This window comes from Amblyomma americanum, chromosome 3 (assembly GCF_052857255.1).
Source record: "Amblyomma americanum isolate KBUSLIRL-KWMA chromosome 3, ASM5285725v1, whole genome shotgun sequence".
NCBI lineage: Eukaryota > Metazoa > Arthropoda > Arachnida > Ixodida > Ixodidae > Amblyomma > Amblyomma americanum.
Genome location: NC_135499.1, coordinates 158,156,218 through 158,179,346, shown reverse-complemented (window position 1 = coordinate 158,179,346; position 23,129 = coordinate 158,156,218). Strand labels below are relative to the sequence as shown.

Genomic DNA, 23,129 nt, shown 5'->3' with positions numbered 1-23,129 from the left:
TTGGCGTCGTCAGCGTTGTGAGCGAAAAATCACGAGCATGACTCTGGGGGGTGGTGCCCAAAGAGCAATCTGGAAGGCAGGTGGGCCACCTAGATCACGTGACATTGCGGCGTCATCGCGACCTGCCCATCGGATAATGAAAGAACTTCCCTCTGTGGCAGGCGGCAGTTAAATTGATGATTGGTCGCTCGGCAAGAGCAACCTGGGTCGCACAAGGCCCACCGGTGGCAGCACCTGCCATCGAAGGCCAGTGGCACATCGCTTAACCGCTGCACCACTGCGCAAGGAGTGGTACGAGGACTCCCAGGGATTTATCAATGTAAATTAGAGAGTGACCTGCATATATGGTAATTAGCCCATTACCTGTATGGCGTCGTACCCTTCAGTGGAGCTTACGTGTTCCCTACATCTTTTTCTTTCTCTACCTCTTTGCCCTCACCTAAAGCTGCCTCACATCTGATGTGTTCGTAGATTTTGCTGCACAGCTGTGATGTGCCCAGGTATTTTGATCCCACGCCGCACGTACTCACGAACACACATTTTTAAAGCAGGATCACAACACCCCACACGCATCCTTACTGATGATTCCCCTTTGGCAGGATCATGGGCGTCTTGGCGCAGATCACCGCCATCATATGGAAGGACGTGTACGTGCAGCTCATCAAGCGCCACTACTTCCTCGCGTTGGCCGAGGTCTTCCTCGTGGTGCTCTCGTTCGCGGGCATCGAGAACGACCGGCCCTACCTGGAGCCGTCGCCGTCCGGCGCGGACTGCCTGCGCCTCTCCATTGTGGACGTGTACGAAGAGCGGAACCTCAGCGCCTTTAGGAGGCCCCAGCTGGTCAGTGCAACGCCCGCTAACCCCAGAGTATCGCATTACGGCTTTTACAGACGGCTTTGTCCCGTCCTTCGTGTGCTGTGCCGTCATTTAGTACCATCTACCGACTAGCCCAGACAAACACCTTATTGCAGTACACCTCAAGAAGTCGCCCATACCCTTCTGAAATATGTCTTACTGACTCTTATAATGCAATTACCCTAATGCATAATCCGTAAAGGCTTAACCACAGTGTCTTAAGATAGCAGCAGCAGTTTTTGGGCTAGTTGGTCCTGCATTATAGGATCGTAAAAGCTCAAAGCGAGTAAATTGTTTTTCTTTTAGTTCTAGTCGAGTAAGGTAGGAATACCTGACAGTAAAATAGGATAGTTCGACAGCTTTTGCTTTTGTGGAGGAAGGTTGTGAGATTCTGTAAGCTTAGGCTAAGAGGTTCACGGTATGAGCGTTTGCTCGTTGCGTGCAAAAACGCGCCCTATTTTGAGTAGTTAAACAGGTGAGAACTAAAGACGAATCTGATTGAAATACTCAGAGAGCAGCTTACTTAATATAAATTTTTTGTCCACCGTTCACGCACGCAGCATGTGACAGTGAATTCCTTCTTTCAGTTTGTTTTGATGGATTTGAGTGGATGCTAATGAGTAATTACTGCTTCATTTTGAGCGCCTTTTGTTTCGTTTCAACGACTCAGTATTGGCGGCTTTACTTCCTATGGTTTCGTATTTGACATGATTTCGAGAATCAGAATTTTAAATTAAAAGGCAATGAACTGTGTGTCCCACCTATAAACTGCTTGCAAAGGCAGTTTCTACATCCACAATGCGTGATTTTAGCAGCGTTCAAGCAACAATGCAGCTTCGAGTTACTTCGTGGACAGCCTATTGAAAGCCTGCCGCACAAACTTATATGACAAAATAATACTCCTGCTCGCAACCATACTCATTTCTGTTTTATTCCCACAGTGTGCTGTGGTTTTACAGTGCGTAAGCTTATCGTAGCTAACGCACTGCGCATAATTCCCACAGCCGTATTAAATTAAGCGCAGGCAGATGCGGTGCTCGTGAAGGCAGAATTTTTCTGTACCACAAAACACAAACATGCTTTCAACAACAGCGTTGCTTTGGTTATTTTAGGCAATACTGTATATACGATGTAAATGAGGCGACATGAAGCAAAGCCAATACGAATCAGTCACAGCCACTAGTTCAAAATAGCGGAGGTAAAAGTCAGAACTTTCAGTTTTCGGACGATCGCGTCGTACATTTTTCTCGTGAGCCTATTTTTGGAGAACACAGAATGCGTCGTATATAATTTCTTGCCGGTGACGAGCAAAAGAAAGGGATATCGCATCCGATATCGCGTACCATTGACGGCTTCCACCCCGAGGTCCACAATTATGACTTTATCATATATATCATATCTTTGAGAAACTCCAATTTGCTGCCCACAGGTGCCAGGTTTACCACACCACTTTTCTTACGGCGTAAGAAGGCGCGCTTTTCGGCTACAACTTTCGACGGCGTACTTTGCAGATAGCTTAATAGTTATAAGTATAACACTACCTAACTTCATTCAAAGTTACTGTCGCGACATGAAAGGAAAAGCAACAACTGATTTCCTCATGTTCGTTTTCGCAGATCCTCTACACTCCCGATTCCAAGCACGCGAAAGCATTGATTGAGGCAGCGTTTCCCATGGAGCCCCCGAAGATCAAGGGATACCCAGACCTGCAAACTATGGCACAAGTGTTCAAGCGCGTGGCTCCAGTTCCAAAACGAGGACCCGAGCAACGAGTCGTGGGCCTCGAGCTCCTGTCTTTCGAGTCGTCGAACCGGCGGCTGCTGCCCAGTGGTTATCCACGGGACCTCAGGTTCCGCGTGGGTCTCTACGACGACTTCCGCTACCTGTCGCAGCGCGTGAAAAGCTTGAGGCTGTTGGAGCCCCTACCGACAGCGCTGACACAGCGTGAGTCGGTAGCCTTCTGCCAGATGGCGCTTGCGCAGGGGCACATGGCCTTGGTGCGCAAGGAGCTGAAATCCCAGGAGCGGCAGTACAATATCTCCACGAACAGGATACACGAGGGTCCACATCCCCTGGACGTCAGGTGAGTGACTGTTGGGAAAGCGTAACTGCTGTCGCAAATTCAGGTCGCCTAATTGAGGGGAGGAAATGCGGATGGGCACCCGCAATAATGAATGTTCATGTATGTAACTCGAAAAGAGCGCTGTGTACGTGAGGTCAATAGGATCTGAGTGCTAGGTGTTTTTGCGCCCCACGAACCACCAGATCTAAGACGCCAGCGGGAAATGATGACCGTGGTTTGAACAGATGTTTGAACTGGATACGTAAGTATAATGTCTTTCGCCTGCGTAACGTGTAACGAAGGGGCGAGCATAGAGTACTGCCCGGAATACTCGCTGTCCAAGACGCAACTATGCCGTCGAGTGACCTTCTCTTGAATTTTCGTGTAGAGATTCTAGAGTGCCGGACGGCTATCATCACACTCCAAAGAGTATGAAGCTCGTCTAATCTCAAGGTAATATTTCAAGCATATTATTATTATTGGACTTTTATAGGAGGTTTAGACATCCCAAAATAAACTAATGTTGTTTTTCGGTATCATCCAATGCTTCTGAGTGGCAGGTTTGCTTTGGTATGTGCGGGTATGCCGAATAATCAACATATCTGATTGCTGTCGATATGTCGCCATCGATGAAAAAAACTTGTCTTGACTCTAGCTGGAAAGTTTGGGCGTCTTTTTTACCAGCTGTATATTTCCAAAGGCTGTGAAAGAAAGATCAAGCAAGGAGGTTCTAGGGAAACCGTAGTCTTCAAGCGAGGTTAGTTGAGGCTCGCATATCTTACTACAGCTTTAACAGCGACACGATGGGGTGATGACGTACGAGGCTGTGTAGGGGGCTTCACTGTCTTGCGTTTACAACAGCCTTATGAAGCCTTGCACAAGTACTGTTTATATTTCCGCCTAGCTTCAGCTGTCCTGTCAAGCAAAACAAGTTGGAAGCCAACTGTCACCGAAATCACGGAGCATAGGGGATGTTTTTTTTTAAAAAATAATTTGTAGTGTTATTGAAAAAATTTCCCCTGTGTTCCTTGGTTTCGGTGACTGTTGAATTCTGTCATGTATGTCATGCCGAGCACCACATTTACCTTGCCTTGTCTGCTGGCAAGCAAAAGTTAGGGCTCATAGGCTTGCTTATTAAAAAAAAAAAGACTCGGCCACAATTTCACGCGAAAAGAGCAAAGGGACAAGACTCACAAAAATTGAAGTGGAATAGACTCCGAACTTTGTACTAAAGTTGGGAGTCAATTCCACTTGAGTTTTTGTGAGTCTTGCCCCTTTGCCCTCTTCGCGTGAAATTGTGGCCGAGTCTTTTTTCTTTTTTTTAGAAGGTTACAGTGAACCCGAATATATCGCACTCGCAGGGGATCGCGATGTATTTCGATATATATAAAATGGGAATGTGGAAGCTTATCTGTAACCTTGAAACAAGAATAAATTGCACTCACGCTTGTGGCGCACTACTTGCAGCGACGTGCTGCCGGCCGTTGGGTTGGCAGTGCACCACGCACTCGGTAGGCGTTGCTAGTCCTAACCTGTTTCGGATAGAAGCCGCAGCAGGCGGTGCCTTGGAGTTAGCCACTTTCTATCATAAGAAATGTAATCCTGTTACCAGTAGGGTATAAATAGAAGAATATCTCTTCTAAATTTCAGTACAGTAGGTTTCCGCAGCGCCTTCGGCACAAAAGCGCGCCATGCGAGGCACACCGCTAAGCTTTAGATAGATAGGTTGGCTTCTTGGCATGGCAGCTATGTGGCGTGAAAAATGAGTACGGGACGAAAGTCCACTCTCAGGCACACGCCACATTCAGCTCGTAAAGCGGTTTCACAGCGCTAGCGCTGCCAAGGGGTGCCCAAGGCACAGTCGACCCGTCTCCGCGCGCGAAAACTTATAGGAGGCTGCCGTGTGGAGAAACGCCACTTGCATGGCCGCTGTTCCACATTCGAAACAACAAACGACCAGGGAAATTCGAGTACGATAATCTAAGTGACTTCCCTATAGTGTTAAGCGGAATTTTGAAGGTAACAATCTATGTGTTCGATATAGCCAACAATCCGAAATATCCGGCTTCGATATATATGTCGCCGTGGTGTTGATTTGGGCGCCCTAAAAATGAGTCTTTTCAGTGTCACGGTAAGACCTGCAGCTGTCACTTATAAGAGAGCGCTCATCGTGTGGACCTGCACCTTTTTTTCACTTCTTTACAGTAGTTTGTTCTATGCGGATTTTAAAAACAAGCGCCAAGCAGCTCCATCGTATTTAGTTTTGAGGTTTGCTTCCGTGAAGGATGATTTCTTTTGTAGCTGCATTTAAATGCGACGTAAAATTTCGTCTGACACTTAGTTTATTCAAGCTACACGTTGCTTGTCGATAAGAAGTATGTGTTTTTCATAATATATGTGCAGAAAAAGGAGCGAAAAACCTGCAAGTGCTGGAAGACATGCTGACTTGCGCACTCTACTCTAGACTAATTCCAGGCAGGCTTACAAGTATTATTAGGCTTGTTCATGACTGTGGGAAAAACAGAGCGCTGGAAAGGCACAAAATATTACCGTTTGCACGAATGTTGTGTGAGCCTTAATTTTGTAATGTCAGAGAGATTAAATCGCCGCAATAAAGAAAAATAGTGTGCTACTACGCTGAATGGGCGGGACGATGCCTATGGAACGACGACAATCATTTAGGATGTTAGTTTTGACCTTCTGGATTAATTTTTGGACTGTATTTTACTTCCGTCGCATAGCTGCCAAACACCCATGCGCACCATTGGAGCGACAACGCGACCTGATAGAATTGCGCGCCAGCGCTTTCGTATGGCGCAGCGCCTATTTGCAAGACATGCTAGGGTGCCTGACCAAATATTTTATCCTGTCTGCTCACACATTTCTGCCAGGCATGCTTTTATACGCACAAAAATCGCATTCACCGCATTTCACGTGGTCTCTCAACTTTTGAGAAGGACAGTACGTTCGTTTTCACGATATAGGGTCTAAAATAGCCTAATTCGCATAGACAGCCGATATGTCGCCATGGGAAGAGCGAAAACTGGGCTCACATATTTGAAATACTTCGGTGAAGTCTGACAGGCTTATTGCATTCGCTTTGCCGAAGGTCAATACTACGCCTGTGTTTCATTACCAGAGGGTTAGTAAATTGCTACTAATTTAAAAGTGTCAACTCTCTTCACTTAGACTCCAGTTCGGGTACATATATCTCGTCTACATTGGTATTTCGCAGTTCTGAGAAGCACAGATCACGTCAATAGCAGTTTTTAATTTAAATACAAGACTCCAAACGTTCTGCATCATGGTAATATCAAGCGCATGAGAGAGAGAACCACAGGAGAAACGGAAACGTCGTGTTCCTTAGCACCACGGTTCCCTTCCAAAATATAAAGTACGAACCTACCACTCCACTTTACAATTCTGTTACAGTATCAAACAGGTTTTCTTCCGGGCCTAGATCGTGGCGCGACAGTAAACGGATATGCTCAAAGCTCGGTACACGCGTGACTCAGGCACCGATGGTCAGCGCTTTGACGCTTAGCAAGGGTGGTGTGGCATAAGGGGTTTCTATACATGAATACTTTGCCTCAAGTATACGAAGTCTCCCCGCACCAGTCCAACACGCGTATCCGAACCTAGTACAGGAACCAGAGCCTGCATACTGTATCGTGCCATCGCAGGAGTGAACGCCTGCTCGCCTTGATAGGTAAAGCTATGTTGCGACAATAGCCCAATAGGCTTCTCTTGTCTGTGTTGTCGTGATATGTCGCAATCGCCTTCTACCAGGATCTTGTCCTGTCTTCCTGCTCTCCAGCCGCCGCGGAGGCTCAGTGGTTACAGTGCTCGGCTGCTGACCACAAAGAGGCGGGTTCGTTCCCGACCGCGATGGTCGCATTTCGATGGAAGCGAAATGCCAGACGCCAGTGTACTGTGCGATGTCAGTGCATGCTGAAGAACCCTCTATAGGTGGTCGAAATTATCCGAAGAACTTCACTAATGCATCCCGTATAACCTGGGTCACCGTGTGACATTAAACCTCATAAACCATCTTTGTGCTCCGTTTTCTTTTAAATATGACCAGCCACGTTTGTACATTGTTGTTCTCCAATCTCCGCATGCTTTCAGGTCACGCTACGGCTTTACCGCTCTCCGAGCTGGCATTGGCTACATGATCCCATTCTGCACACTGGTGGGCCGTCTTGTTGAGGAGAACCACAGCGGCATGCGCGAGAAACTACGCTTTGTCGGCTTGAACAGCGCCATCTATTTCCTGGGCCACTTCATCGCCTCTATGATGGTCGGCCTCGTTGCCGTCTTGTGCAATCTGACGCACATGCTGGTGGCTCCCAACTGGGAGAGCGGCGAACACGCCCAGACCTACCTCATGGGCATCGACAAGTTCGTGGTCATCGTGACATTCGTGATATTCACCGTGATGTACATCTTCAAGGCCATGCTGGTGTCACTGTTCTTCAGAAACGCGACGGCCGCTGTGGTATTTGCCCTGTGCTACTGGCTCACATCCTACCTGGTTCCCTGGTACGCCTTCGAAGATTTCGGTGGCTATGCCGCGGACTACATCACCCTGGGCCGAACCACAAAGCTTCTGACATCGTTTTCGCCATGCATGGGCCTTCACTGGTGCTTTAGAATCTTGGGATGCGCGGCCATTACACGTGAGTTTTTTGTGCACTTTTTACCGTACCTTGCAGCGCGTGTTAGGCCGAAGACAGGTCTATAGACCAACTCTGTGCTCAAAAATTTAAGACATGCCCTTCATGGAAACGTGACGCTTGCTATCGGCCGGTTAATGCAGGCCTCTAGTAAGTCACGTCGGGGAGCCAAACATAAATTGTATTTGGCACTAATAGGACACAGACCTCCAGCCGCCGCGGTGGCTGAGTGGTTACGGCGCTCGGCTGCCGGCCCGAAAGACGCGGGTTCGATCCCGGCCGCGGCGGTCGAATTTCGATGGAGGCGAAATTCTAGAGGCCCGTGTACTGTGCGATGTCAGTGCACGTTAAAGAACCCCAGGTGGTCGAAATTTCCGGAGCCCTTCACTACGGCGTCACTCGTAGCCTGAGTCGCTTTGGGACGTTAAACCCCCATAAACCAAACCAGGACACAGACCTCCAGCGATTGGGCGCTCGTGGCAGTTACAGATCACCCCTAAATATGTGCGGAACATATGGAGGAAGGAAAAAATGGCATGAGAAACGGCGATGCCGCTTTTGAAAATGTAGGAGAGAGAAGGGATTTGCTGACGTCCTTTTACGTAACCTTTTTTGTTTACTTGTTTGTGCATGCCACCGACCTTTACAACTAGACGCGTAATACGGCGATCAGAAAGCAATGAAACTTCTCCAAGAGAAGCCCTCCAGTACAGCACCTTTGAACCGGTTTTGCCGAATCGCTGGCGCAAAGCTCAAAAGGCCCCGAAAATGCTGCCAGCTTACGCCAACCACGATAAAGGCGCTTCACATTCCTCCAGTATAGCAACTGCAGCGCTGTTTCCGTTGGTAAAAAATAAGTTCCGGAATGACTTGAGTTCGGGCGCACTTTTCTCCCAGGATTCAGTATTGATAGGGCCACTCCTACGCTTTTAATGCGTAAGCATTAAAACCATTATTAGCGCAAAAAGTGTCCGGCGTTGGCGGCTTGTGAGGCATGGGGTACAGGAGACAAAGGGAAGAGTAGGAAATGGTGGCAGGGAGAGGGAAGGAGAGGGCAGAGGAAAGTGGAGAGATGGGGATTCGGTGGGAGGTGCCAGGTGGCGAGAGGAAAACCGTGGTCTCCAGTCAGAGTCGATTGGTGGGAGGAGTGGCGATGGGGTGCTGGATGGCCCTCTGTGATTGCTGGATTGAATCGGGGGAGTGGAGATGGTGTACGGCACATTATACGGTGACTGATGGACAGGATCACAGCACTCGTCACCTTCAGGGGAAAACACTAATGATAATGCACACTCTGCCACATGAACGCACTGATCATTTGTGAGTTGTTTTGCTCGATTAGACCAATGCCAACCTATAGCTCTGAGCATTCCATTCAGGACCAGCTAGTTTGGTGTGAACGCGCGTCAGGGACGGGCTCGAGCTTGAGCCGAAACTTAGCATAAGAATCACATAGCGTAAAAAACCTCGCACCTCCTTACAAGGCGAGAACTATTCACTTAACGACGAACTTTTGCGTCGCGCTAACAAACTAGTGGTGTATGAAGACTGTACTTTTCGAGACGTAGATTGCTTTCACGGCTTGTTTACATTACGAACTGATAACCACGAAATTAAAAAGAAAAAATATGAGTCGTCTTCAGCAAGAACCGTCGCTTGGAAGCAGGATCGCTTCAAGTGCACCGAGCGAAGTCTTCAAGCGGTTCAGTCATTTTATGCAAAGTATACCGATTCCATTTCACCGCATGAAGCGCACGGCCCTTGAGAATTTACTTACTACGGTCGTTTCCTGGTGGCTTTTGCGTTTAAAGGAAACTATTTGTGTTTTATGTTATTTGTGTTCGATCATCCCTAGCTGGCGAAAAAACACCGAACATGCTCAGTGGACAGATTTTGTGGTAAATCACCGATGCAGCCATTGAAGATTTGATTTTTATGTATATATATATATATATATATATATATATATATATATATATATATATATATATATATATATATATATATATATATATATATATATATATATATATATATATATATATATATATTTATATATATATATATATATATTCCCTTGAGTTTACGTACATTTTGCATTTGAGTGGCGTTTTCAAGCGTGGTTGCACCTGTATGCTTGTTTATCTCTTTCAGGGGAATCGTACAGTTTTGGAAGCGTAAACGAAGCCGTTCTCAGCCTTGACAATGTGACAATGGTGGAGATTTGGACCGTGATGATGGCCTTCTCAATAATGATAGGCATTATGATCTGGTACTTCGGCAACGTGCTTACTTCGATAGTCGGCGTGCCCTTAGAACCATGGTTTCCGTTCACCGTTAGCTACTGGATACCCGGTTCTCAGGGTAGCGTGAAGGTCATCGAACCAAGGCCACCTGACGGACACCGCTTCCAGAAGTACCCGCCCGGTGAAGCCACTGTCACCGTCAGCCAACTTGAGTACGAGGGCAAGCAGAAGCACATCCTGCGTGACACGAACTTAAAGGCATACAACGGAGAGATCCTGGGCATCGTGGCTCCTAGCGGGGCGGGAAAAACGTGCTTGTGCAATATTCTTACAGGATTTATTCTTCCCAGTGCCGGGCAGGTAACTGTTCTCGGCTACGACATGGTTCTGCAGACCGCTTTGGCGAGACAGCATATTGCCTACGTCCAGCAACGAAACGTGCTCTTTCTCGAGTTAACGGTTCATGAACACCTTGTTTTCTTTGGCTCCATGAAACACGAGGCATATCTTGTTCTGGGCACCCAGCTAACTCAGGTGCGAGACATGCTCCAACTTGGGCCAATCATGAACACTGTGTGCGTAAATCTGGACAAATCCGAAAAGAAGATGCTAAGCCTTGCCATTGCTCTCATTACGTGCCCAAAAGTTCTTGTCATGGACGAAGTCATGGTCAGGATGACTCCAGCTTCAAGGAAGATAGCCTGGAATGCACTGACCTCAGTGAAAAGTACAATGTGCATTATCGCAGCAACGCAAAACGTGTACGAAGTCGATAGGCGAGCAGACAGGCTTGCTGTGCTGGGCTACGCCGCCCACAAGTGCTACGGCACCACCGCCTTCATACAGAAGCGTTATGGCTGGGGATACACTGTGAGGTTAGTCAAGGGCCCGAACTTCAATGGCCGAGGTGCTTTGGCGAATGTGCGACAGACCATACCACAGGCGCGCGTCCTTCAAGACCAGAGCGCTTTCGCCGCCATCGGTCTTGGTTACCACGAAGACTACGCCCCGGTGGCGACTGTGCTGAACAAGCTCGAAGCTAATAAAGGGTCTTTAAACATCGCGTCTCTCGGAATCAGCTTCGTCACAATGGAGGACATTTTCTTTCGCATCATACTTGAAATGGACTCGGGCGACTATGAGTACAAGAAGCGCCTGGCTGGAGGCCCAGCGGGTCACGAAAAGAAATATGGCATTACGGAAGACGTCGCTTACAGTGTGCCAAACATGACAGTGCTCACGGAAGACCAAGGTGGCATTGTTGCCGGTGGGGAGAAGTATGAATCATCCTTAGAGATCCAGGAGCATGTCAAGGCTGTCTACGACCTCAAACCCGGGAAGCCCAGTGCGGCGCAGCTGTTCGTGGCCATGCTTTACAAGCGTCGTCACTACACTTGGCAGACCCTGGCATTGCCCATGTTCGGCTTTATCGTGCCCACTGTTATCCTTATTTTGCGTGGCAATTTTGAGACCACTGCTGGTCCCCAGCTGTCTGTACCGTTCTCCGCTGACAACATCGCTTACGAGTTGAACTCCTTCCGAAAAAGTGAAAAAGCGTTCGTCGCCTTTGATGACGCGTCTAGTGGCGTCGGGGAATCCGGTTACAAGAACTACATTATGTCACAAAATTATCCCGTGGACAAAGTATCGGATATGGCGGAATTTCTCGATCGAGAGAGGAGAGATCGAGGCCGGAGTGAGTATCTGTTCGGAGCCCAATTCGTCACCGACAGAGAAAACCAGACGCAGGGTAAAGCCGTGGCGTGGTACAGTGGCGAGGCCTTCCATACACAGTCGTTGTCCATCAATATCATCTCTACCATCCTGCTGCAAAAAATAACCAAAGACCCGAGCGACAACGTGCTAGCCATACTGCGGCCGATAAAAGAGGGAAAGCAGTTGATTAGCTCAAAGCATCTGGAAAACGCAAAGCACGCCGAAGACCTCAGCAACATGGTGTCGTTGAGACTCATGACCTTCATATTACTGCCGGCGGCCATATCGGTCGCCACCGCCAGCTTCATCTTCTTCCCCATCGACGACCGCGTCAGCAACTCGAAGCGCATGCAGTTCGTGTCGGGAGTGTCACCAGCCATGTACTGGCTGGCCAACTACGTCTGGGACATGTTCATCGCTCTCGTGGGCCTGATGTGCATGCTGTTCCCGACCTTCATCTTCTACCAGTACTTCCGCAGTTACGGTAATTTTTATCTCTTTTGCTTGGTGATTATATGCAAGAGATATGCGTTATGCGTCCATAGGCGCAGACTTCTCGTACACAAGGCGGGAGTGTTCTGGCAAACAGTAAATGTTCGAAACTTACTGTTGGGCTAGCTGGCTGGTGATGTTCTTCCGGTTACGCCATCTTGTCTGGGGAGATCCGTCAATAGAAAACACATTTTAAGTAACGGACAGACTTAAGTTAGCACTCTCCGGGGCGCGGCTATCTGCGCCACTTGAAAGGACAGTTATACAGATTTGCGGTGTGGGTTCGTGGCTAATTTTAGGCAAATGCTCACTTTATATATTCTGCCCTGTTTTACGTTCTTCGCGAATAAAATTATGAAGTAAAATCTCATGAACTCTAAAAACCTCGTAAAGCTGCCAGTTCATTTTATAAAAGTGCACATGCAAGCCAACAAGAAAAAAATCCCGTTCTTTCAGTACTATTTGCTTTGTAAGTAAATGTATTTTTCCGATGTAAAAAAAACGCAGTGCATGTCTTTTATTGAAGTTGTTAAAAGCACACACATTGGAAAAGAAATGAAGCGGACCAAAGAGTGATTTGTGACTTCCCGTGTGTTTGTGGTGTTAGTCTTTTCCACCTTAACTTTAGAGACGCAGAGTCCAACGCGAGCAAAAATATAAAGCAAAAGTGGTTAGTGCGCAACAAAGAAAGCGACCTTCCGGATAGGAAGGTGAGAACAATGGAAGAGATTGTGTAAGGTTGGAGAGATGGCGATGATATTGCTTATAATTCTGGGAGGCTGCTGTGTTGACGATCAAGTGTGTGGACAATAAACTGAACAACTAGTGATTCAAGATTAAAGTGGACAGTAAGATGATGTTCAGTTATTTACACGTGTGATTGTCCCTAGCCTATATAATGGCTCTCAATCACTGTGTTCTGTGACATTCGTATGCGCCCCCTTGTGCTGCTTTACGCCACAAGTGCTCTTTCCGTTGTCTTTGAAAGTTGGTTCTTCAATATAGCAATGACTGCAGTTTCTGTAGAGTTACGGCTAACATTGCGAAAGAAATAATTGTCTTTGACTTGCAGAAGCCCATGCGCCAGCTTCTACATTCGCTACATGTTAAGTGCAGGTGGTAAGAATGCGAGCTACGTTTCAATGAAATTACACATTTCAGCGCAAGCTTACTCACTCAGATGTAATCACGACGCCTCTGACATTGCGCTAAGCTCACAAACGAACCAAGGTAACGTTTAGTGAAGGTCCCACAGCCGGTGAACCGGTGTGTTGTCTCCAGTTATAATGTAAGATCGTAGGATGGGTTGACATTATGATGTCATCATGATGTCGGTTTTCCTGGCTGTATACGTCCCGGCTGCACAGTAATGATACCAAGTGCTCACGTTGACTTGTTTAGACTAATAAGCTTTTTCTTTATACTCATTCCAGCCGTCATGAGCATCATGATCCACGTGATGCATATGCACAGCATGCTGCCTTTCGTCTACTTCTTCTCATTCCTCACGAACTCCATGGTATCTGGATTCCTGGTGGTGAGCGCCTTGACGTTCTTCTCGGGTGTGTACCGATCTCCTTTCACTCTCGCTCTCGTCATGCAGTGCAGAAAACAATAGAGTCTTTCTAAAACCCTGTAAGTGAGTCACATCATTGTCAGGAATTCCGCGGCCAGCGAGTGACGCTAAGCCTATAGCGGCCTGCCATGCTCTCTTCTGTAGCCACTCTTTCATTCTCTTTCTTTGTTCTGTTATCGACGATCGCAAGACACTATTTTTGAGTGCTCAGAGATATGGACTAAAGTGTGTATCGCTGTCCAGGGAGTATCGAAATGAATTTCGCATTATCCGCCCTATTAAGTGTGCCCAGCCGGTGACGGCGATTGCTGATATTTTGATGTCAAACATGAAATGCTCTCACATACCATACTATTCGTGCGTAGATTTGTTAGAAATAGGTGAAACAGACTGCAGTGTGTGGTGCCATCTCCCACTTCCCAGCAAATTATTGAAGGCTTTCCATGATGGGGCGCTCGCTTTGTTAATAAGTATTTTGTTCACTAGCATTCGCTTCAATTAGAAAGTAGGAGATCTGCTTTTTTTTTTGCTTTCGCAGAGAAGTACATGCTGACCTAGGGAGCAGTACCCCAATTTCAGTGCTGTAGCAGGGGCATCGTCTACGGGTCTAACATCCCATTAAAAGACTAAATGGTTTTTACCTACCTGGTAAATAGACGTAGGGGTGATGTGGAGGAAAATGTTAACTGCGTTAGTTCCAAGCAGGACACGGGCGCAGAGCATTCAACGCTTTTATTTAGAACAGTTCGAACAATTCTTGCAGTGTAGTGCACGCTACTACCTTTCTGGCTGCAGGGCAGAAAGACCGAAACAACCCAACAGTGCATGTGTCATGGAGATCAGGCACCCGTAATCACCCTAGCGCTTAATTTTTACGGCAGCAAAAGTTGCGCAAGCGATATGCCTTGAAAGCAAGATGCCAAAGCGATGATAGCAAGCACGCTCATTATCACGCGAGAGTGGAATGGCACACGAACTAGAAGGGAATTTCTGATTATGAAAATCCTGCAGCGCACAACTTTTCATAATCACATTTAAAGACAAAGGATTTTGTAATCTGCACAATATATGAAAGTAATGGAGATAATGTAATGAACTTACACTAATTTGTTTACATTTTAGGTAATTTGTAACGTAATCAATTGTTGTTCGATGTGGTAATTTAGTATTTTAATGAATTACTTTGGGGCAGGGTCGCCGCTGTGGCTCTGTGGTACTGATGCTAGGCTACTGTCCCGAAAGACTCGAGTTCGATCCCGACTGCGGCGATCACATTTCGATGGAGGCGAAATGCTAGATGCCAGTGTACTGTGCAATGTCAGTGCACGTTAAAGAACCCCAGTTGGTTTAAATTATCCGGAGTTCTCCACCACGGTGTCCATGGTAGCCGAAGCCGATTTAGGTCGTTCAATTTCATAATACCAAAACCTTACTATGGGGCAGTTATTTCCCACCGAATGCAAATAATTACTTTCGAATGACTACCACTACTCTTTGTGTTGGCAGAGTTTTGGCCTATCGTGCATTCGGTAGGGCGGCTCGAAAGCATTGTGCGGTGTGTCTGGGGCAGTGTAACAAACCGGAGAGTACTGACAATTGAGTTGTGCGTCTGTGACTGCCGGTATCCTGTGCTATCGTGTCGCTGTCTTCGGGTATTCGATGGATAGACAAGACTGCACATGTCGCGAGCATTCTCCAAAGAGCAAATATAAGGCTGTGATAGGGGCACCGAAGGAGAGATGGCACAAGTCGCTGTTCAAGACTAGCTAGGAGCACAGAGAGGTATATTCCCAGGGTTCTGTCAGGTAAGGGCACAGTGATGCCTAGTTATGCTCGTCTTCACGGGCAGCAGGGAAACAGGAGGAAATGCGCACGCTGCGATCATTACCGAGGTCAGGCCGCCGAGGTCGATTCCTGGGACCACCGGAGCAATACATAACTCGCTTCGGAGCCTTCAAACAGCGGAGAAAGCTGTGGAAGAAAGGCGTTGTGGTTGTCGCTGATTTTAGTCTTGAGCGCAGTGAAAGTGGCGACTGTTCAGCCATGCTATTTCGTAGCGAAAGCTACCTAGGCCACGAACTCGCAGTTTCACCGTGCTCGCATTCCCTTTGTGCTCGCATTCTCACCGTGGTCGCACCGCACCACGTGACCAACCACGTGACGAACCGCGTGACGAACCACGTGACAACAACTAGCCAGACATCTAGACTAACCTGGACTTGTAATCAAGATTGACCAATGCCAACCAAGCTATGCCTTAGCTTTCGCAACGTATATCCTGGCCTAGCCGAGCTAAGCCACTGCCAATTTTCTTTCGTTTTGTCGTGGTTGACTTATCTTTGTAATGGTCCGGGTCATATAAAAGAAGGTGGAAGGCGGAATGGCTGTCTGGCTGTCTGTGACTGAATTTGGCGCGAGCACGAAATAATGCGTGCGTTGCATGTAACAGAGGGTGTTTCAACGCGACATCGGTAAGGGTCCCGTTCACCAGAGATTGCGGCGTCATATTTTGCCATGTGACAGCTAAATCCACTTCACACGGGCATCTGTGGAATTAGTGTTTAAAAAATGACATGCGACTCGAATTAAAAGAACACCGCATGTTTCAAATAATACAAATTTATAAGAGTAAAGAATTTCAGCTTAAAGGAAAGTTTAGGAATCGGACCTATGACCATTGGGTTCCGAGCCATACAGGCTACTCCTAAAGGTCACTTAGGCACGCTTGTAGGACTAGGGTAGAACCGGATGTATATATGTATGTTGTGTTATCTTTCACGTAAAGTTGTATCTTACTACTGTATGCTAATGAGTATGTGTGTAATTAGTTTCTAGTTACGGAAGTCTTAAATAAGGGAGTAGCAAAGTGTGTTTTCTTGTTTTACATTCTCTTTGCTTCACGTGGAAAGTGGCGCCGGCATGCGGCGGCCACCATAAAACCCCTGTACCTGATGTGCGCCGCCGGCTTTACTGGTAATCGGACTATAATTCTTTCGCAATAATAAAATTCAAATTAAATGAAATAAACAACAGTGTCCGTGTCTGCGAAGTAACATGCAAACAGGCTCGTAAGCCGCTGGAGGGAGCCATTAACTCTGTCGTGTCATACCCTTAAAGCGTAGATTAAATGGCACGCAATTTTTTTTGCTCTACTTTCCCCTTTTTAAACGCAAGATGACTCATCTTGAATAATGTGCGTCGGCGGTCACATCTTTGCCAGACCCAGAGCTTACGTCAACAGACCGGAAGTGACAACTATACGTTTCAATGTGTCGTAAATGCATCGTTGTCGCCACTTCTATGCACCTTCGAGGAAACATCTGACTACCACCGAGATGACAAGATATCTGGATGTGTATAGACAGACGTGTATGGGTCTGCAAACACAACCGTAAAAGAATGACAAAAAAAAGATGTGAAGGCATCAACAGCTTTTAATGCTATCTCATTGCCAACAACATTATGTAGTCAGATGTCGCTGTGCATTTTTCGATACATGAAAAACCAAAAAGTGATCTAGATAATTGCATTATTTTTCAGGAGTAATTGTGTTGTAATGCTAGTACTTTTTGCGAGCAGTAATTGGTAATGTTTGCACTTGTAGACAGTGCGAAAAGAGCAATATTTTCATTTTTTGGGCCTTAATATTCTGCATTGTTGTATGTCATGCTCGGTTATTGCATTAGTGTATGTATGACATTATTGTATGTTGAAGGCTCTGTCAGAAGACACTGTAGTCTTATTTGACCATGGTTCGTGCACATACTGTACCATGTCTATATGTCTGAATGAATGAATGAATGTTCGGCGGACTGTATTCTGAAAACTGCGTCCGTGCTCTCCTCTTCCATTCGTGAATATGAGGCGCAGGCGCATTTTCGAGGCTCTATGAATTGAGCTTTCCGTCTTCATGCATGCAGGCGTCGTGTCCACACTGGGATACCAACTGTACGTGGTCGAGGCAGAGCGCGGCCAGGATCTGATCAGCACAGAGCACCCGAGAGATCCGCTGCTCTGGCTCCTCTACCTCTGCCCGCCCTTCAGCGCCTCGTGGGCACACGTCAAGGTGATCCAGCTGGCCTTCGAGAACGCCTACTGCTCACACGCGTCCGATCCCAGCCTCATCTACGACGTGTGCGCCTACGTGCGGAACAGTGCCGAAGAGGCCGCCATCATGATGACTGGCCTTCGCTACTGCTGCGCCACCTACTACGAGAGCAACCGCACCTCGGTGGAGCCGCTGTCGACCACCTCGTTCCATAGGCGAGTGGGCTTCCGCTGAACAACTGCGGTCGATTCGTGGATAGGTTCACTTTTTTTTTTCATCGAGTATTTCGCCGACAGCAATGCATTTTGTTATTTTATCCAGGCTTGTTTCTCTGGTATGTGTACGGGAGAAACGCCATGTGCAGTACTTTACGGTATCAGGGCCTTGCACATTTGTTTAAGGACTCTAGCGTAGGCACCCGTGCGCTGCAGATCAGCTATCTGACGTATCAACGCGTTGTACAATCACTCGAAACGAAAAACCAAAAAAATTACAGCGCTTACGCTTGCTGCTTAAATCATCAAATGAAGTGAGAGCTAGCATAAACGTCAAATTTTTTAAAATTTATAATCGTTGTCCGTTTCACCTCTTCTTTAATCCCTAACTTCGCGGTACGCTCCACGTGTACACGCATCTGTAAGGGCTACTGCACCGTTACGCATGCCTCTATGCTCGCGCGCACCCTCTGTGCTTTCGGCAGAGTGGGGGCGCTCGTGCCTCGATCTATGCAATGAATCAAGTGTGAAGCTTCGCCAGCTTGGAGGGACGATACTGCTGCCGCATGATTTCGTTGTCAATTTTTAATCTATGCAATGTGGGCGCGCAGGCTTGCGGATCTTTTCAGGCAGCGTACCAAGCGCTTGCTCGCTGTGTTCAACCGCCGCATATCTTCGGGCTCTCACATCCGGCCTACGTTCGTGAGCGTATGGCGGCGTCTTACGTTCGCGCGTCCCACTCACTAACCAATATGTTTAATTGAAATGTGACGCTTAGGGTGAGAGCACGGATTCTTCACAAGCTCACGGGTGAGCTTGCCCCACCCAAAGACGACGAAGTGTGGCGCGAGGCAGGCGTGGGGGTGGTCACGTGATCGCAGAACTGAGCCATGTGTGGGTCATCGGTGGACGTGCTTATAACAACCTCTCGCTTTAAAATAAACGCATCTGAGTCCAGTTCTCCCGAACAGGACACACATGAGAGTCATGTGGCCATTCTACACTGCAGGGACGGCGCCATGATGGAACTGACGGTGATGTTCATCGAAGGTTTTGTGTGCCTTATGCTGCTCGTCCTCATGGAACACGCCGTAATGCGTCACTGGTTTGCGTCTGCCAACAAGATCGAGGTACCGGCCTCAATGGGCGTGTCTCCGGACGTCATTGCTGAGCAGAACTACGTCCACAAAGTGCTCGAGCGCCACGACCTAAGCAAGCCATCCCTTCTGGCACTAGACCTCAAAAAAAGCTACGATCGCTTCGTTGCTCTTCGGGGTGTCAGCTTTCACGTGGACCCCGGAGAGACCCTAGCCGTATTGGGAATGCTTGGCAGCGGTAAGTCTACCCTCCTGGACGTGCTTTCGGGCATCCAGCCTCCAAGCGGAGGAGTTGCGTACATAGGTGACGTGTCTTTGGGAGACGTGGCCCGTTGGGAGAAGTCCATCGGCCTCTGCCCCGACTATGACGCCTTCCTCGGACGGCTCACAGTGCGCCAGACGTTGACTATGTACGCGTATATCCGCGGAGTACAGCATCACAGTCGGGCTACGCTGGTAGAGCACCTGTTCGCACTGCTCAATCTGACCGACGTCGCTGAAGACACCATCGACAACTGCAGGTAAGCTAGAACTCTGTTTTTGGATGCGGCTTTTGCAGGCCAGTAACGTGTTGATGCGAGAACATTCTTGCAGTCTGCTTGGTACAGATTTGAGCGAATGTTTAGAGCAGGAAGACGAGGATACAAGAAACGAAAAAGAAGAGGACAGGAAGAGCTGTGTCCAGTCCACTTCTTTTCTTGTGTCCTCGTGCATCTGAGCGAAAAATTCGCCCAAAGGATGCACTAATGTTCTCTTCATTCTCAGAATCATTAAATGTTATTAATTTAGCCTTCGTGAATTGAGACTACAATAGTTCTGTTGGTCTTCACAAGTGGTTTCCAGATTAGAAGGTGGTAAGAAAACAGATCTCTTTGCAGCTTGAAAAAGCAGCTTTGAAATTACAGGTGCATCAAAGTTAAGGTTGGAGATGCAAGTAAACCCGCCGCGGTGGCTCAGTGGTTAGGGCGCTCGACTACTGATTCGGAGTTCCCGGGTTTAACTCGACCGCGGCGTCTGCGTTTTTATGGAGGAAAAACGCTAAGGCGCCCGTGTGTTGTGTGATGTCAGTGGACGTTAAAGATCCCCAGGTGGTCGACATTATCCCGGAGCCCTCCACTACGGCATCTCTTTCTTCCTTTCTTCTTTCACTCCCTCCTTTCTCCCTTCCCTTACGGCGCGGTTCAGGGGTCCAACGATATATGAGACAGATAATGCGCCATTTCCTTTGCCCAAACATCAATTAATATTAAGATGCAAATAACAAGAGTACATTTCGGGTTTGTGTTACGAAAACTTCTATGGTGCTCTGTCCAACTCAGTACACGGCGACACATTGACATCATTGGCGGATAAGAAAACAAATTGAGCTACACGTTAGCGATACTAAGCATTGTAGCGAGTTACCATGTCTTCCATACAGCGCAAGCAACCGGCGGAAGCTGGCAGTGGCCGTGGCCATCGTGGGCTTGCCTCCGGTGTTGCTGTTGGATGACCCGGCCACTGGCCTTGACCCTTTCGCGAAGCGCACCATCTACAAGTCGGTGCAGGTGCTGCGCCAGCTGAGCAAGTCGGCCGTGCTGCTGGTAACCACCAGCTTGTGCGATGCCATCATCATGTCTGACCGCATGGCCATCATGGTGGACGGCCTGTTCCGCAGCATTGGCCCCTTGGCCGAGTTGCAGTCCAGGCATTGCCGAGGGTTCGTGCTGAAGCTTAAGGTTAGTACATTATTGAGTGCTCCAGGTCACAACGGTAACGTAGTTTACCAAACACCGGGTGCTCGCCGCTTCGTTTGACCTCAAGACTACTATGTCTTGCTGTCAGGATAAAATCACGCTGAGCATCGTTTTTTCACTTCTTATATTGCTGTAATTAGCAATTTACCAGTTCCCTCCTATCCGCTCCTGACGCCTCTATCGTCTCGATCATCCATGACATGCAAGCAAGATCATGCAAGTCTGCCCGGTCTTTGCATATTTAAAAATACCATAATTCACCGATAAATTTATCAACAAACAAATGAAAAGAGTTTCTTCCTGATATCGCCTATAACTTAATTCGCAGCTTTCAAATATCACTGCTGCCAAGTTTAGACGCTTGGTAATCGGGTCATACGGTTTTATTGCGCTTCTCAAATGTCTTGTGCTATGTGGTTATTTTTGCTTCCTATTATCTTCTTTATTTTCTTTCTGTCATCCCGCAACACTTTTTATTTTTCATTTTGAATAACAGTTTCTTAGTTCTGTGCGTTCGTGTTTATGGTTATGGTCCGTTGTCTTACTTAAGGCTCTCGTCTTCCTTTCGGCAAGCTGTTATATGTGTTTGATTTACAAATTGTTGACTTGATACTGAGTTTCGGTTTCAGGGTTATTGATTTTCTTTTCATAATGAAGTAAATATTGTTTTTCCACCTGAACTCCTTTATCTTATATTGTCTCAGCTCCTACATTATATTAGCTTATTTTGAAAAAGTAAAGTATTTTATCCTGTAATTGATTTCATCCTATTATACTGTCCTATTCCCGCCCTATCTAGACCAGCTGTGTCTTCAGGGTATTTAAAATTAATGACGTTGCAACTGGTTGTGTTTGTATATATTAATAGCCGTTTTACTTCTCTACACTATTTTTCATCTTTAGTTACACGTTAAACCATTTTGCAGGAAATTGTTTTTGCGCATGCTGATTTGCTTGCGCTGGCTTTTCAATTTTGTAGACTTCGATCGCTTTCTACGTATTTCGTATTTTACTTTCAGTATTGTAATCGCATTTCGCATCCTTTGTCCACTTATTTTCTATCGTTTCTTCCCTCTCTATGTACTATCGGCACAAAAGCTTGCGTGGTATGGTTACGCCGATAAAAAAAATTATTTCGGTGCACCCAGCTAAGCAAATCGCCTGAAATGTGTTTAAGCATGATAGAACGTACGTGTACTCCATCCTCTGGCAACAATACCATGCGACTGAACCGCATGGCAGAGATGTAATAACTTGTTATTCAGCACAATTTATGTTTGCAGTGTTTAAAAAGTTAACGCTGCGGACGCTTTACAGCTGAAGCCCGAGGCATACGGGAACCCGGCAGCCTGGAAGGCCGTCGACGGCGCTGTGAAGTCTGCGCTGCCCTCGGCTGCCTTCTCTGGGCAGCTGACGGCCTTCGTCGAATACGAAATCGACAGGCTGCCGCCGTGGAATGACATGGCGCGGATACTAACAGATTTGAAGCAGCACCTCGGCGAGTACGTCTTCGACGTGTGCCTGAGCGAGGTGACTCTGGAGCACGTCATCCTGAAGATAGCCAAATACCAGGTGGCGTCCGCCAGGGTCCCCGCCGTCACTTCGTGACACACGCTGGCTGAGGTCTGCGCGCCGAGTCGTCGCAGCCAAGGACATAGATCTAAGGACGAGACGCCAAATTTTAGTCAAGAATGCGTCTTACCACGTTTCTTACTTGAGCCACAGAGAAGAAAGCGGCTACCGCTCTTGTCATTATCCCTTGCGTCATGTTTTTTTTTCTTGAGGTGAGTATGATTATTGTGCGCAAAGAGGGCGGCACTGAGTAAATAGGATGGGAGAGCGCACCGTGCTGATAGAGCCCGGGTCTAGTTCTTCAAGAGGGTTGAGTTTCGTGACACGTCCGATAGGTCGCCTGAGAACATAGTCCGAAACTCTGGTATAATTCTTCCTTAGTGCCCTTCCTGGAACTGCGTTCGAACCTTTGCCGGAACGCAGTTCCAGGAAGGGCACTAAGGAAGAATTATACCTTTGCCGGAGCCCTGTCGCGGTGACTCAGTGGTCAGGGCGCTCGACTACTGATCCGGAGTTCCCGGGTTCGAACCCGACCGCGGCGGCTGCGTTTTTATGGAGGAAAAACGCTAAGGCGCCCGTGTGCTGTGCGATGTCAGTGCACGTTAAAGATCCCCAGGTGGTCGACATTATTCCGGAGCCCTACACTACGGCACCTCTTCTTCCTTTCTTCTTTCACTCCCTCCCTTATCCCTTCCCATACGGCGCGGTTCAGGTGTCCAACGATATATGAGACAGATACTGCGCCATTTCCTTCCCCCCAAAAACCAACCAACCTTTGCCGGAATTTCAAGAGAAACAAAAGTAAGCCCACATTTATCTCAGAATAATGAAAACAGCG

At 47.5% G+C, this 23,129-nt stretch overlaps 1 protein-coding gene across 1 annotated transcript; it reads left to right on the top strand.

Moving 5' to 3' along the window:
- Positions 1 to 603: 603 nt before the first annotated feature.
- Positions 604 to 22,418, top strand: LOC144124195 (phospholipid-transporting ATPase ABCA3-like). Its single transcript, XM_077656845.1, has 9 exons — positions 604 to 840; positions 2,472 to 2,938; positions 7,046 to 7,596; positions 9,748 to 12,039; positions 13,481 to 13,609; positions 17,544 to 17,886; positions 18,896 to 19,504; positions 20,404 to 20,701; positions 22,037 to 22,418. Exons 1-9 carry the CDS (start codon positions 604 to 606, stop codon positions 22,325 to 22,327), a joined length of 5,217 nt encoding a protein of 1,738 aa, XP_077512971.1. The 3' UTR covers positions 22,328 to 22,418.
- Positions 22,419 to 23,129: the final 711 nt, after the last annotated feature.